The 16,943-nt window shown below is 37.8% G+C and overlaps 1 protein-coding gene across 1 annotated transcript in view; it reads left to right on the forward strand.

Moving 5' to 3' along the window:
• The first annotated feature begins 4,423 nt into the window (after positions 1–4,423).
• Positions 4,424–16,943, forward strand: part of EPC1 (enhancer of polycomb homolog 1) — a 95,200-nt gene continuing 82,680 nt past the window's right edge. Inside the window, exon 1 of the mRNA XM_082647687.1 lies at positions 4,424–4,690. Coding sequence (XP_082503813.1) covers positions 4,688–4,690 — 3 coding nt within the window. The 5' untranslated portion in view covers positions 4,424–4,687. The remainder of the gene's footprint in view (positions 4,691–16,943) is intronic.

Here is a 16,943-nt window from a genome sequence, read left to right on the forward strand (position 1 = left end):
AATGTGTATGGTCTTAGAGATTTGTTTCTTGCTCATATTTCTTTATGAACATAGTCACAATCAATGTCTATAACAATGCAAATGAAGTGTGGATTTTTAAAAATATAATACCAAAACACCGCGATACAGCTATGTAAATTCAAAATTAGCGTGGAGGTTTTTTTGTCACTTCACCACAGCTTCGCTGGATCTTACCCACACTGAAGCCTTCAAACTCTCAAATTCCAACATTTTAGTCTCTAAATAAGATTCACTTTCTTCAATGTGGAACTCCTCTCTGTAACTTAAAAACTTCGGCGGGATGTCACTCCATTTCTGACCTCCTCCGATGTCATTTTCCCTTTCTCTCAACATGCTGCAGGGCCATTGAGCTCATTTTACTTCCTGGAATACTCCAAGCTCCACTCTGTCTCAGAGCCTTTGCACATGCTGTAACCACTTCCGGGTCTGCTATTTCTCATGCATTTTTCTTCTCACCCTTTGGCTCCTTCTCTTCCTTCAAGTCTATCATCAATGCCATGTTCTTAGAAATAACTTTCCTTATCCTCTTATCTATGTCTTTCCCTCCCTGTTATTCTGGAAGACTGCACTCTGTTTATTTCTTAGTAGCAATTATAATTTGCAATTATGTATTTGTTTACTTGCTTGTTTCTTTGTGTTCCCACGAGACTGTGAGCTTCATGAAGGAGAGGAACTTCCTGCTTGTCCATTAATGTGTATGTAGCACCAAGCATCACGCCTGGCACACCCTAAGCTCTCAAGAACTATTTGAATAAACAACATGAGAATTATTTATCTTATGTCTTTCAGTGATAATTTTTCCAAAACATCTCACTCTACATTTGACTTTTACCAAAACAAAAGATGCTCAGATCACGTGTATAATGAATATTGTCTCAAAAACTCTGAAGAAAATTCGGCCTTTGGGAAGTGCATAACTTGAAATATGTGTATTGTGGAAAATGCATAGAATATTCTAATCTACAGGTAATAAAAGTATATATGGACATGCACATCCATATACTTATATATAGATGTACATATATACTTACATTTACATGTATAACTGTATGTATATATACATATATGAATCTCATGCATATGTAAGGGTGGGGGAAGGGATGGGAGAGAAAAGGACAGGGCTGGGGAGGTGGATAGACAAAATAGTATATAGTGAAAATGGCCCCTAGCAATTTTTTTTTCTGTTGGAAGGACAACTGTGTAGAAATTTCTCAAGAATTGTAATCTACTCTCTTCACTAGATGACTTCTTAAGGATGTTTTCCTGACTGATCACATAAATGTCGTTGAAATCGACTCTCATCAGGTAACTACTGATGAGATTACAGAATAAAACGTTCGAAAAATATCCTGGTTTAGACAATAAATTGTATAGTCACCCTAGCTATTGCTCTCTAAGAATGTTACCTATTTTTTTTTAACATCTTTATTGGAGTATAATTGCTTTACAATGGTGTGTTAGTTTCTGCTTTATAACAAAGTGAATCAGTTATACATATACATATGTTCCCATATCTCTTCCCTCTTGCATCTCCCTCCCTCCCACCCTCCCTATCCCACCCCTCTAGGTGGTCACAAAGCACCGAGCTGCTCTCCCTGTGCTATGCAGCTGCTTCCCACTAGCCATCTATTTTCCGTTTGGTAGTGTATATATGTCCATGCCACTCTCTCACTTTGTCACAGCTTACCCTTCCCCCTCCCCATATCCTCAAGTCCATGCTCTAGTAGGTCTGTGTCTTTATTCCCATCTTGCCCCTAGGTGCTTCATGATTTTTTTTTCCCCCTTAGATTCCATATATATGTGTTAGCATACAGTATTTGTTTTTCTCTTTCTGACTTACTTCACTCTGTATGACAGACTCTAGGTCCATCCACCTCACTACAAATAACTCAATTTCGTTTCTTTTTATGGCTGAGTAATATTCCATTGTATATATGTGCCACATCTTCTTTATCCATTCATCTGTTGATGGACACTTAGGTTGCTTCCATGTCCTGGCTATTGTAAATAGAGCTGCAATGAACATTTTGGTGCATGACTCTTTTTGAATTATGGTTTTCTCAGGGTATATGCCCAGTAGTAGGATTGCTGGGTCGTATGGTAGAAAAATGGAGCTGGAGGAATCAGTCTCCCTGACTTCAGACTATACTACAAAGCTACAGTAATTAAGACAGTATGGTACTGGCACAAAAGCAGAAATATAGCTCAATAAAACAGGATAGAAAGCCCAGAGATAAGCCCACACACATATGGTCACCTTATCTTTGTTAAAGGAGGCAAGAATATACAGTGGAGAAAAGACAGCCTCTTCAATAAGTGGTGCTGGGAAAACTGGACAGGTACATGTAAAAGTATGAAATTAGAACACTCCCTAACACCATACACAAAAATAAACTCAAAATGGATTAAAGACCTAAATGTAAGGCCAGAAACTATCAAACTCTTAGAGGAAAACATAGGCAGAACACTCTATGACATAAATCACAGCAAGATCCTTTTTGACCCACCTCCTAGAGAAATGGAAATAAAAACAAAAATAAACAAATGGGACCTAATGAAAGTTCAAAGCTTTTGCACAGCAAAGGAAACCATAAACAAAACCAAAAGACAACCCTCAGAATGGGAGAAAATATTTGCAAATGAAGCAACTGACAAAGCATTAATCTCCAAAATTTACAAGCCGCTCATGCTGCTCAATAACAAAAAAACAAACAACCCAATCCAAAAATGGGCAGAAGACCTAAACAGACATTTCTCCAAAGAAGATATACAGATTGCCAACAAACACATGAAAGAATGCTCAACATCATTAATCATTAGAGAAACGCAAATCAAAACTACAGTGAGATATCATGTCACACCAGTCAGAATGGGCATCATCAGAAAATCTACAAGCAACAAATGCTGGAGAGGGTGTGGAGAAAAGGGAACCCTCTTGCACTGTTGGTGGGAATGTAAACTGATACAGCCACTATGGAGAACAGGATGGACGTTCCTTAAAAAACTACAAATAGAAGAATGTTACCTATTAAATGCCAGGTGAGAATAGGGATACCAGACCGAGCGTGCATGCGTGTGCGTGTGTGTGTGGGGGGGGGGGGTCGGGGGAGGGATATGTAGAATGCAGGCAGTTGCCCACTCCTTTCTTCAGCCAATTTCTTTAAACCCGGTTCTACCCTTGGCTCACTAGAAATTTAGCTGGCAAAGAATTTTATACCGAATGTGTTCAATTAACACATGTATGCAGTATTTGACATATTTCCACATTTGCTGACTTTTGTGGCTTTACATTTGCAATCAATCATAGCCTAACGTTCATTTAACGTTAATCCTTTTTTAAAGTTTTCAACTTCGTTTTTATTTAAAAGCCCTGTTGCAACCACCAAATACCTGACTCAGCTCGCTGCTAGACACAGAGCGTCAAATTTCCCAGCCCACTTAATTTGAAAGCCTGCCAAGATAGGTGAAAGGCCTTATAAATATGTAAAACAGGAAGTTCAAATTACAGTCAAGTAAATCTCTGGTGATTGATGTTCTTTTCAAAACAGTTTTTTAAAAGAACTAATGAAAAGCAGCACATTTCTAAGACACCCCCCACCCCACCCCCGCCCCAGACCCCCAAGGCTTCACCGGAGTTCAGCCTGGACAATGTACTTTTAGTACTGTATTTATTTTGGATTTTTACCACTTCCTGGAGGCCTGGAGGAGCCACAGTGGGAGGATCCAAAAAAACTCAGTACCACAGCCATTTTGTTTGTAAGGCAGACTGGTAGAATTCTATCAGCCGGCAGACGTTTCTGAAACAATTTTTAAGAAGGAAAAAAAAAAAAAAAGTATGCCTATTGTTTGTAATGTAGCCGCTAAAAAGTATTATTTTATTTTTATTTTCTTTACAAATGGAAGTTGTCGTGGCTAAGCAATTCTATTTTTTTTTTTTTTCCCAAGGAGTTAAAGCTGCAGACGACATGAATTTTGTGCAAGGCTTCTTTGGGTACCTTCAGGACGTCCAATGGGGGAAAAAAAAATTGTTTGATGGGAATCATTTTTCACTGGCCACATTGGTATCCAAATTAGACATCGACGTCGGTGAATGACCATCTGCTTAAGAAAAGCATGCTATTCCCTAAAAACCCACATGCAAGAAATAAGAGCGTTGCCGGTCGTCAAAGGGACATTTTCCTGAGCTCACGGGCGGTCGTGGGCGCTATTGTTTTGCAGTGTCACTTCGTAGCGAGCTCAGACTTTGTCATTTGGGGGGCTGTGTGTTTAAAAGCCCAGTGTAAAATGGCACTCACACTGCATTTTTTTCCGAGCTGCAGGAGGCGGGAGGAGAGGGGGACACTGGCCTCCCAGCCAATCAGGGCCTGCCTGCTTGCCATCGCAAAGTTGTTAACCCCAGAGTCTTCTAAGGCTGCCTCGGCCTCCTCTGCTTTTAATCTTCCGCGGATATTTCTCCGATTTCTCCCAAACGCCCACAGATCCTTGAGAAGCCACCGCGAGCAGCCACCGATCAGGGAAGAAAGTATGACTTTTTATTTACCCAATATTGTGAAGATGTTGGAAGATCCGTGTGCCGCCTGGAGGCTGTTGTTTCTAGGGACACAAGTGTCCAGCCTATATTGTTACAATTCTTTTTCCAGAACTGGCTTCTTCTTCGCCTCCGCTGATGGTAAGTTTGTAATTTTAAACATTTATGTCATTACATCTTTGAACGAGCCGCCAGCTAAGAAGGATTTTCATTGTGTTTCTTCTAACAAAACCAATCTTTGTATTTTTCTTTAGCTTTGATCTCTGCACATTTCCAGCTAATCTTGTCTGGCTAATTTTTACCAGAAGAAAAAAAAAATTAGTGTTTTTTTTTTTTTTAACCCCATGACTAAAGCTAAATATTTATGATATAAATTATACTTTAATTACTGTGAGCTAAGGGAAACTCAGCTATTTCAAGATGGACTTGTTTTGTGCCAGCATGTTGGTAACGCCAAATATGTGCATATCCTCCTTATAAAAATGATGTATTACCTAATTTGTCCAGGACTAAATGATTAGCAGGCGAACTATGGATGTAGTTTGGTTTGAAACAGGCCTATTGTGGTTTTCCTGATGGATTACTTGGATACAAACTACAGAAAAGCTGCCCTTGGTATAATGAAGGTGGAGATTGACATAACCGGGTTTATATTAAGTTATGGCTGTTACTAAATAGTGGATCTTTTATTTGCTGATCAGATCTAAACTTGTGTTCCATGATAGTAATTCTCTGAGGCTCCTCATTAGATAATCTTTGCAGATCTATCTTGTTTTTTCTCCAAAAATGTATATTTGGGAGACATTTTGTAATTTGGGGCATTTTTCTAATTTTTTTTTTCTCTTTTTGCACACGGTGGGCGATCTTTTTTGTTTTGCATGGATCTGTGCTGGTGGCGCTGTATAGCTCTCAACAATTTACGTCAGTTTCACTAAAAGAAAAAAGGAGGAAAAAAAAAAGAGGTGGGGCAAGATTTGATCTATTATCCTCTCCCTTTATTTCCTAAAAGAAAGTTCAATTTGGTCAGAGGAAATTATTCAGTTGTATTAGTTTAATGTTTTCTGTGAACTGTGAAGGGTGAGAACAGACACGTCGTCACAGCCCGTCCGGGGAGCAGCAGGGCCGAGCATGCAGTTTGCAGTTGTGTTTTTTCTGATCTGATTATCTCTAGATCAGAAAATTTTCGATAGTAAGCTGTCAGCTTACCCTCTCTTTCCTCAGTAACATTTTGCATTTTCCTTCTATTACAATATCATCCATTGCTAATGTCTTCAATTGAACAAAACGTTTTGCGTTTTAGCTCACTGAACGTTGTAAAAGTTGAATTTCATTTTGAACCTAGGAATTTCTTAAATAACTATTCTAAGTTTCTCCTGGGAATTTTCTAGGAGTTTGACATATAAGAATGCCTACGTTGTTGTTTGTTTTATTTTGAAGTGATACTTCAGTTGGATTTATGTACATCCTTGCTTTAAAAAGAGCAAATATTTTGGAATAGGATAATTTTTTTAAGAATATGGATACAACTGCTTTTAACTTTAAAAATATTGGTATTTGTATATCTAAATGCAGGGTAAATCTTTTCCATCTTTGTTCTTATTGGGAGTTATCTGATTAGAGAATATGGGATTTAGGCCCAAAGCCTCCCAAGAACAAAAATGTATATTATGATATGACATAGTTTTTACTGGTCCCTGTGAACATTTTAGTTGTTTATGAAGATAGTAAGTATGTCCTTAATTGAAAAAGAAAGTGGGAGAAATCAGTCATTGTACCTAAAAACACATCATTTTGCCAAATAAAACAAACAAAAAAACTGAAATAGTATCCTAAACCACCTTTTCATATGATTGTAGAGATGATTTCTTGAGTAAAAATTTCTGGAGTTATTATTAAGTGTTGTTATTCACTTTGAAATATGTAAATGCTCATTTCACTAATCATTAAAATTTTGAAGTAAAAGAATGTGTGAAAATGACTAGGAATAGTATTTCCAATTTCTGTGTCCCTATAATTTATTTATCTGTGTAGGACCCTTTCCTTGAACTTCAAAACTATTTATATATTATGCCTATATTTTGTTTATACTCTGCTATAAAAATTTGAAAATGTTCACTGTAACATTTTATCTCTTCATAAAATTTAAATGCCGCCATCAAGACTGGTTTTGACGTTATAGATTATTTATAGAATGGAATACTGCAGGTGTAAATATATTATCTAACCCCCTGACTGTGCTGGAGCTTAGTTCCCCAAAGTTAATCTACTGAATAAAATATACTGCCCAATATGTTTATTGCTAAAATATTCTGTTATTCAGCTGGTGACGTTTTTCATTTTAATTTGTGAAAACTAAAAATGTTTATATAATGTAGCCCCTCTTTTAAAAACAGACTGATGCTGTGAAGTCCATATGTAGCTATGCAATGTTCTTTGTTCTCCTATATCATTGACTATTACATCATTGATTATGAGTAACCATTATAGTTACATCTTCACTTTTTAAAATCACCCATAGATATTTATGTTAAAGATATTCTTCTATCTGTGACTCTTACATCACTAAATAAGGAGGTTTAAATCTATGAGGCAAAAACAACTCATTGTTTTATATTATTCTCCATTTTTAAATCCACCTTGGGCTTCATTTTAGCTCTTCATTCTTTGGACGTTAATTTTTTTTTTTTTTTTTTTATTGACAACGTTTTGTAGGCATTTAGTTTGAGTTTGGTGAGATTATGATTAGAATGATTATAATAAACTATGTTTTATCAGAAAAAAGTCTTTATTTATTAAATTTGGTGTACAGGGAACTAACTCAGTTTTTCATAGTAACAGTTGCTAGATCATGAACAATAAAGAATTATTTTTTTAATCTTGAAATGTCATTTCAGTCAACAATTACACACTTATTTTTTCTTGCACACCTTTTTATCAGAGATAGTAGCAAGTAGCAAAATTGACTATGTTAAAATATCGTTATCATTTTTTTCACCCTGCCCATCCCTCTGAGGGAGGGGGAGGGGTCAATGAGTAGTGAAATGGCCAAAAAACAGTTTGCAGAAAGAAGAAAAAAATAATGCCAAAGACACGGAAAATCTGTAAATCAAATTCCAAACAATAAACCTCAGAAATACGAACTTGAAATTATGAGCTTGGTCAATAATGGAAATAAACTGAAAATGTTATTAAGACTTCATTTAGTGAACCAACATAATTTCCTAATTTATTAATTTGTATGCATTAGTATTGCTAAAGATTGGGGAAATTTTCAGGTTAGCAAACCTATTAGGAAAGATGAAGTAACAAAGGGAAGAAACATTTGCAGTGATATCAAGATGACATCATAAAATGCTGAAAATATCAATTAGCCAGAACCAATCTAATACACCTTGGAATAAACTTTTTTAAAAGAAGGAAAGATAGCTAAAAATTTTGCCCTCTGAAAACCAAGTTCAATAGAGACCTGAAACTGTATATATTTCTAATTCCACCCTCTTTTTGTGCGTACTTACCTGTGCTATTTCTTGGACATATCATTACATGTTTTGCAAAGGAAGAGACGGGGAAAGAAAATAAGAGACCAAATGGGTGTTTGTGTTATGACTTTGTTTTTTATCTTTCCCAAAAGATTCTCAAATGGAGACTCTGAAGGGAAAGTAAAGCAAAGATAATGATTTCTTGAAGAAAAAGATGAAAGGAGTATCCTTTATACTTGATTTATTCAGCATTTTTTTCTTTTGGGGGTATGTTTGTTCTAGTTTTTCTTCCTATTATGTGCTATGATGCTAAAGGGCTGAGATACAATATTAAGACAAAGAGGCAAGGATCCCTGCTCTCAGGGAGTTTACAGTCCAATGTGGTTCAACATTTTAAAGATACTTAAATCTAAGATCTTGGATGTGGGAGGTTCCCATCTGAGAATAAAGGCAAAGTAAGATTTCTGGGGTAAAAACTTAAAAAAAATTTTTTTTAATCTATTTATATAGGATTTAACAAGTGTCCTTCTGTCCTTCTACTAAAGGACCATTATTTGGGACACAGTGAGGGGAAGATAGCCCTCAGATTTTAGATATAGCCCAAACAGATGCTATATAAATAGCTGGTTAGCTAATGCAAATTTCTATTGCAAAGTGAGAAATAAAATATTAACTTATTCGCTTGAGAAGAAAGGAGACGGGGATCACTCTGGTTGTAGGAATTTTGGATGTGTCCTTGTGAGGTCCATTTAATGAAAACTTTTTTTTTTAACGTGGTGAAGCCTCATTTTGTACATTTTGCTCTCCTTGTCATGAAATAAATGTCAATGTCAATAAAAATGCTGAGATGAAGCAGGGAAATACAATTATAGTGTTGAAGGATTACATCAGAATTAAGATATTTATTTTTATTTTGAAACCTGAAAATTTTAATGATATTTATGTAACAGAAATTTTTATAATAACCTTTTGTATTTTAATTTATGAAGGTAATATAATTAGACATTTAGCTAATCGGTAATTAGTTAAGTACATCAGATATGGAGCAGGAAAGTAAGACTGCTGTTATATATAGATGAATTGGAAGGGAAGGAACTCTTCATTAAATCTCTACGTGTGGTTTAAGATCACCTCCAGAATAAAGTCACCAAATTAGTTTGTCACACAGCCAATTAAGATACTAAATGTATTATATCATATAGTTTGCTTTTGTACTAACGTAGGATCCTACTGATAATGGTGTGAAAAAATGAGGAGATTTATTATTTCAACTAAATTAATAATCAGGAGGCAAGCCAGTTCTAGGTTGGGTTCAATAGCTCAACAATGTTATCAAGTTCCTTGGTAGGTTCTATTCTTTTACATTGCCGTAATGTCAGCAGTGTCTTTCCTCATAGTCACAAGATGGCTGCTGCAGCTCCAAGCATCATATCCTGATATTACAATTTCCAGAGGGAGGAGAGTTTCTCTTATGTATCTTTTTAGAAGGGAAGAAATTCTTTCCCAGAGGCCCACAGCACACTGCTTCTTACAGTTCTTTGGCCAGGTTTGTAGGAAATGCTCATACCTAAACCCTTCACTGACCGGGAGATTGAAGTTACCTTAATCGGTTTAGCTAGGGAGGATCTTTTGGAAAGGTGAACACCTGCTGAGTAGCCAGTGCTCAATGTGGCTAGCTCCCATTTGCTTTGTATAAACTTTAATGGCTTTGTAAAAACATTCTTCAACGATAAAACATGAATATCTGTTTTCATAGAGAGCAGACTGCTCATGGATGCAGCTAATTTAGAAAAAAATAAACATTTAATTAGAGCTTACTATGTCCCAGCCTCTAGGTTAAATGCTACCTTTATTAAATATCTCCTTAAATCCTCACACAAACTTTGGGGATAGGATAATTATTATACCCATTTCACAAATGAGGAAACGGAGGCTTAGAGAGGTTTGGCCCAGGTTACACAGTAAGTGAAAAAGGTGGAGTTTGAACCTGGAAAGTCTGAAATCATAGCCTGTATAACTACCTATTCTTCTATACTGTCACACTGGATATTTGTGAATTTATGTTCTGTAAATTGGCATATTTTAAATGCACTGTATGATACTCCTGTTTAAATGAATCCTCTAGTGACTAATTTTATAAATCTAGTAATCTTTTCTTAAGATGAGTAGTGCTTACCTAATTTATCAGTTGTACATATCTGAATTTTTGTATTGAATTTGCAGAAGGCACATGTACTGCATCTCATCTCTTCAGGAACATCTCTGAAATTCTTTTAGAAGTTGCATTTCTATAGGGAAAAAAAGATCAGAGAGTAGAGAGTCAGTGAGGCTTTGTTGAAGTGGGTAAATTCATGATTCATAGCACTAGGTTGAAAGAGAATACTGGCTCCTATTTCACAACTTACAAGGTCAATTTTATGTACAAAATGTTTCCATCTTTGGGATGTATGGAAGTTTTCCCCTTGGGGGATTCAGTGTACCTCAAACTTGAGTGTGCACCGGAATCACCTAAAACACAGGTGTCTGGGCCCACACCTGGGGTTCCTGGATCAGTGGGTCTGGGCCGGGGCCTGAGAAGCTGCCAGCCCCCAGGTGCTGCCGATGCTTTCAGTCCAGAGACCACCCTTTGAGACGCTGCTCTAGGGGATCAGATGGTACCTGCCATGGTAAATATTCTGGCTTGAAATATGCCAAACTGTAAAGGATGTCATTTCATAAATGGTGAATATATGAATAAATACATATGCAGGATGAATAGGTGGTCAGGATATCCTGCTTGAGAGCTGAGCGATGACTTGAAGGAGGATTCCTCTTATCCTCAGCATGAACAACACATTTGAGACTTATTTTTCCATCAATTCATATATGTGTGTGTTTTTAACTTCAAAAAAAATTAGTCCATAATTTACCAATTATTTTTAAAACCAAGTAAAAATAGAACTTAGTTGTACTCGGTAGCAAGTTACATCTGAAAAAGACTTGTGTATCTGTGGCATTTTGATGGTTTTTCTCAAGATTTTATCCCACCAGCCACTAAAGCCCCACTTTCATTAAAAGGACACAGTTTTGATGAGACTGAGAAAGAGAGGCCGTCATGCCAATGACCTATATTTAGCTCTGAAACTCAGGCCGCTGCCCCAATGCACTGGAAACCCTCCATCCTCCCAAGACAGAGGTCACAACCTCCAGCTGAAAAACACTCTCACGTGCCAAGGAGCCAAGAGGGCCTTTCCAAGAGTGTAATTGCTTCACTGCTTTGAGACATAAAAAACAAGTTAGGGACTTCCCTGGTGGCCCAGTGTTTAAGAATCCACCTGCTAATACAGGGGACATGGGTTCGATCCCTGGTCCAGGAAGATCCCACATGCTGCGGAGCAACTAAGCCCGTGCGCCACAACTACTGAGCCTGCGTGCTCTAACTACTGAAGCCCACACGCCTAGAACCCGTGCTCCGCAAGGAGAGGAGCCACCGCAATGAGAAGCCCGCGCACCACAACACAGCCAAAAATAAATAAGTAAATAAATAAATTTTAAAAAAAGAAATAATTTAGTTCTGAAGGCTTTTGCTCATTTTTCATTAAAGTCCAAGAAACAAACCTCCCACATAAATGAGTAAAAAACAGTCAGCCAATTCAATGTCCTTAACATTTCCAGTAGCCTGTGTAAGTGTTGAGTTATCCTTGTATCCACTGGAGGCCTTGGCAAGAAGCTGGGATGAAGTACCCCGAGGAGGCAGCTTTGTACTGGTTTTGTCCAGTATCAAAAAGCGTCACTTAGCACCTGTGTAATAACAGACGCACATCATTTAAAATGGCCAGGACTGCCAGAACTGTGCTGTCCAGGATAGTGGCCACTAGCCACACGTGGCTGTATGTAAATTTAAATTTGAAGTAATTAAAATTAAACATTCAGTAGCTACACCTGGCTGGTGGTTATTGGACAACAGGTTTGTGGAATGTTTCTGTCTTAGTCGTTCAAGTTGCCGTCACAGAATATCATAAACTGGGTAGCTTATAAATGACCGAAATTTATTTCTCACAGTTCTGGAAGCTAGGAAGTCCAAGATCAAGGTGCCAGCAGATTCTGTGTCTGGTGAGGGTCCACTTCCTGGTTCATAGATGTGTCCTCGCACGGCAGAAGGGGAGAAGGAGCTCTCTGGGGTCTCTTTTACAAGGGCACCGATCCCATTCATGAAGGCTCCACCCTCGTGACCTAATCACCTCCCAAAGGCCCCACCTCCAAATGCCATCACATCGGGGGCTAGGATTTCAATATATGAATTGGAGGGTGGGGGAGGACATAAACGTTCAGTCTGCAGCAATGTCCATAGTTGTGGAAAGTTCTCTTGGAACTTCAGACCACGGTAGGCTCACAATGTAGACCAGTGGTTCTCAACTCTGTCTGCACTTAGAATCAACCAGAAACTCAAAAATAAAATGCCTGCACCCCATCCTCAGAGGTTCTAGCTGATCTGGGTGGAATCTGGGCGTAAGTATTTTGCAAAAGCTGTCCACGTGATTCTATCGATATTACATAGCCAGGGTTGAGAATTGCTGAGCGACACTACGGAAGAGAGACACTAAACCAAAAATTGGGGTGGTCAGTAGATAGTGTTGCTACTTCTCATCTCAATCTTTCAAAAGCTACAATCCATCTTCTAGGAAGTGAGGAAGGTTCAAACTGAAATAATAATTGGACAGTCCAACCAGTTCTGTCAACATATTCTGATTGCCTAATGAACAACTTTAGTTGGAAGAAAAATGGATCAACTGCTAGTCTTCAGTTACAAGTTACTTGATGCTCTCAAGAGTGAGTCTTGTATATCGAAAGACTATAGATAGTCTTGTATATTGAAGGACTTTTGGTCTCACTTATATAAACACCTCCCAACTTTTTATATACATTTATACATTTACTACATCTGATTGCCTACTTTGGTACTTTAGCAGACATTTTTAAGTTAAGAAAGTCTTACCTGTCTCATAAATTGAACTTCTAAATATGTTGCTTCTTAAGTTCTCTTTAATGTTTATACTTTATATAACTTAGTAGGAGTTCTACTTAAATGTGTAATAAGCTAACCTCTTACTCCATTAGGTCAAATGTTCTGAAACAGAAAAATTACATAGACTAAAAAAACATTTCTGTACTTATCCTAAATCTTTCTGAAGTTAAAAGATTCTTACCTACTAAGAAAAGAGTTATCCTACCAAACAATTTGTGGTGTTGCCTTCTCAAGTTTATTTTTTGTCTGCCTTCTCAGCTAATTGAAGTTTCTTGATGAGCAGAGATTTTGATTAGAACACAATTAGATCCTTGTCTGAGGCACTGATGTGACACAATGAGCCTTATTTATGTTCACTGTATCAAAAAAAACAAAAAACTATTCTCAAAGTCTACTTCCCTGAGATATTGAGTCATATCTTTACCTTTTTTTTTCAAGTCATGTCAGAATCGTTGGTCCCCGTACAAGTGGCTACATCAACTGACAAATATTTGGATTTCGCATTTCTTAATCTTTTAGAATATATAACTGTCCCTTAGAGACCTTTGAACTTGGCAGGCTTCTACATTCTTTGTGGGTTTTTTTGGTTTTTTTTTTAGTTCTCTTAATAATTTTATCTTCTGTAGATACAAATAAACATGTTTCAGATTTAAGGATTTCAGTTTCCCCCACCACATAAGAACACTCCCCATGGGGACAATCTTGTTTTACTTCCCATCTGCCAAAAATGGAATTTGATAATAGACGTAGCTCAGTAGAAAAGGCAGACGTTACTTATAACTATTCAGTTACAATTATGAGAAAACTTAAGAGCTGGCTACTTATACCCATTCCTGTGAAAAATAACAATCATCACAATAATAGAAATAATAGCTACCATTTATTGAGTTTTACTGTGTTTCAGGCACTGTGCTAAGGGCTTAAAGTGAATTATGCTGTGTAACCCTCAAAGCCCTGTGAATACTACCGTCCCCCCAATTTCCAGAGAAGAAGAAAATGGAGGCTTAGAGAAGTACTGTCTCAAGAGCCACAGAATTAGGGAACAGCGGAGCCAAGGTTGCAAGGCAGGCAGTCTGCCTTGGAACCCCTGCTCTTAATCACTGCTACAAGCTACAAGCACTCAAAGAACTCAAATAGAAGTCCCTCCCGTCCCAGGTTATCTTCATAAAGCAGTATGAAAAAGTGGAAGATGTAAATGAAAAAGGCCAAAAAAACCTCCGGTTATCCTGTTATGGGGGGAAAACACAAAAACCCAAAAAACCCTATACTAGTTGATGTTACTTTTCTTTTTTTTTTTTTTTTTTTTTTTGCGGTACGCGGACCTCTCACTGTTGTGGTCTCTCCCATTGCGGAGCACAGGCTCCGGACACGCAGGCTCAGCGGCCATGGCTCACGGGCCCAGCCGCTCCGCGGCATGTGGGATCTTCCCGGACCGGGGCACGAACCCGTGTCCCCTGCATCGGCAGGCGGACTCTCAACCACTGCGCCACCAGGGAAGCCCCCTTGATGTTACTTTTCTTAATCAAGAAAACAAAATGCCATAGCATACAGCTCAGAGCAAGTCATATAATAAAAATACCAAGAAACAAAATAAATAAAAATGTACATATAGCATCATTAGGCTCACTTTAGTCTAAACAAATATAGAACATTCAAGAAATCAATAATTCTTGCAGGCTCCTACATTCTTTCACGTTCTGTCTTGTAGGGCAATCAACTCTTGCAGATATTAACAGATTTAACTGACACTGAGTCTCTCTCATGGCTTTGATCTGACTATGTGGTCACAGTTTCCAAGGCGATTCTATTGACAAGGTTTTTTTTAACTTCCAGATAGCTGACTGGAAGTCTCTCCATACACATTTCTGTTGAAGACATTATGAGAACACTTTAAATACACAGCTTTGACCAATCTGAGTTCCTCGGTCTGCCCTTTACGACGTGTGTAACCTTTGGCCAGTTACTCAACTGTGCAGAACCCCAGTTTTCTCTTCTATGAATCGAAGTGATATTACTTACTCACCTGGCTGCTGTGAGATTACAGTGGGGTTCATGCATGTAAAGCACCTAGAATGGTGCCTGACATGACATAAGCACTCAGTGTGCACTTTAAGTTCATTTTTTCACAGTCACTCCTGATTTTAGGGATCAAAATCAGTCTTACTTGGTGTGATGGGAATTAAAAAGACCATTCTATTCAGGTGTAAGGTTGTTGCAATATTAGAGAGGCTCCCTTTGTCCTCCCCCAGGTCCTCTACAAAAAGTCAGTGAATCAGCTATCCTCTCCAAGAATTAAGATTCCTTTGCTAACTGCTCTTCACTCATTAAATAAATCCTTATTGAGCTTCTACTACATTAAAGCAACAACTATATTGTGCAGGGCCTTAAAGGATTAAAGGGAGAACAGAAGAGAAAGATCTGGGAATTGGGGTAAACCTCGTGGAGCAGGTACTTTTGACCAGAACCTTGGAAGGTGGGTAGGCTTTCAACATGTAGAAATTGAGAGAAGACATGCGGGTAAAGAAAGCAGTGTGAGCATAGGCAAGGAGGAGAGAAAACTCTGTGGCACTTGGGAATACCAGCTAGAAGTCCAGTGTGGGTAGACAGTAAGCTGTAATGCTTGGGGGCTAGAGACTGGGGGGAGATAGACCCATGATGGTAGCTGGGAAACAGCACAGGGAGGACTTGGGAACCTGGATGTTGGTCATTGCCCATCAAACATCAGTTCAAGTGCTTGTAACTGGCCAGAAAATGGTGATGGGTTAAATAGGGAGGAACTACTTCTTTGATATATAAACCTGTTTACGCATTAGGCTGGTAGAGGAAAACTCCAGTGGTCTGGATCTCCGGCCAGATAAGTTTTGGTGGGAAAAGTAAAGAAGTAAAATAGGTTGAAAGTTTGGGACAATTTTCAGTTAAGTGTGAACACTGGGCAGCAGGGGGCAGCAGGGGGCAGCACTGAAGAATTGAAAGAATGCATAAGGGATTTATTTGCTTTTGTTTACTATTTCTTGGCAATTATGAGTTTGTATCTATAAGGCTACTTGTATTGATAATAACTGAGTATTCTTTTTCCCTAAATGAATAGAAATGTAAAGAGAAAAGAAGAAAAATAACAGGCTAGCTGATGGCAGAATGACATTACTCTTCATTTGAGACCATAAAAATAGACGGTTGTCTATGTATTATTTCCTTTCAAATGTATGGGAACTCAAATTTCGTATAAAATTTAAAAGTATACATTTCAATTGGAAACACATCTTTATTTGACTCTTTAAGATTTTGTGCTGTTTTGGAAGCACACTTGTTCAGCCACACTGTGTTAAAGGAACTAGTGAAACAGTGGGGGAAATCTTGAAAATAAAATTTGAGTTAAACAATGAATAGAAATTTTAAGTACACATTCTATTTGACATACCAAATATATGGAATTTCAAATTTTGGTTTTTTATGATTATGAAATTTTATTTTAAAACTGTTTATTCTTTAGATCTAAAATTCAAGATTAGCTACACTAAATTTCATAAGATTTTTCTGGCGTAATTCACCTCTTACTACACTTTTTAAAAGTTTGGATGGTTAGTGATGTTAAGAGTGGAATATTGGAAATTTCCAGGTAGTTTCTTTTTAGCTCTGGAATTTACCATTGCAAATGCTACATTACACCCAACAGAGAAACTCTCTCTCTCCCTCTCTCTCTCTCTCTCTCTCTCTCTCTCTCTCTCTCTCTCTCTCTCTCTCTCTCTCTCTCTCGTGTGTGAGGAAGGTGGTATCACGCTGCTTCACACACTTGGGGAGGAACTTTCTTCTCTCTGTTCCTTCGTGATTCTCTCATTGTCTATCATAGATGTTTAGGAGGTCGTGATCCCTGTGTGGGTTCCTCATGTACTGCTCTTTGCTCCCTCGTTTC

This window comes from Grampus griseus, assembly GCF_964374135.1.
Source record: "Grampus griseus genome assembly, chromosome: 2".
Lineage (NCBI taxonomy): Eukaryota > Metazoa > Chordata > Mammalia > Artiodactyla > Delphinidae > Grampus > Grampus griseus.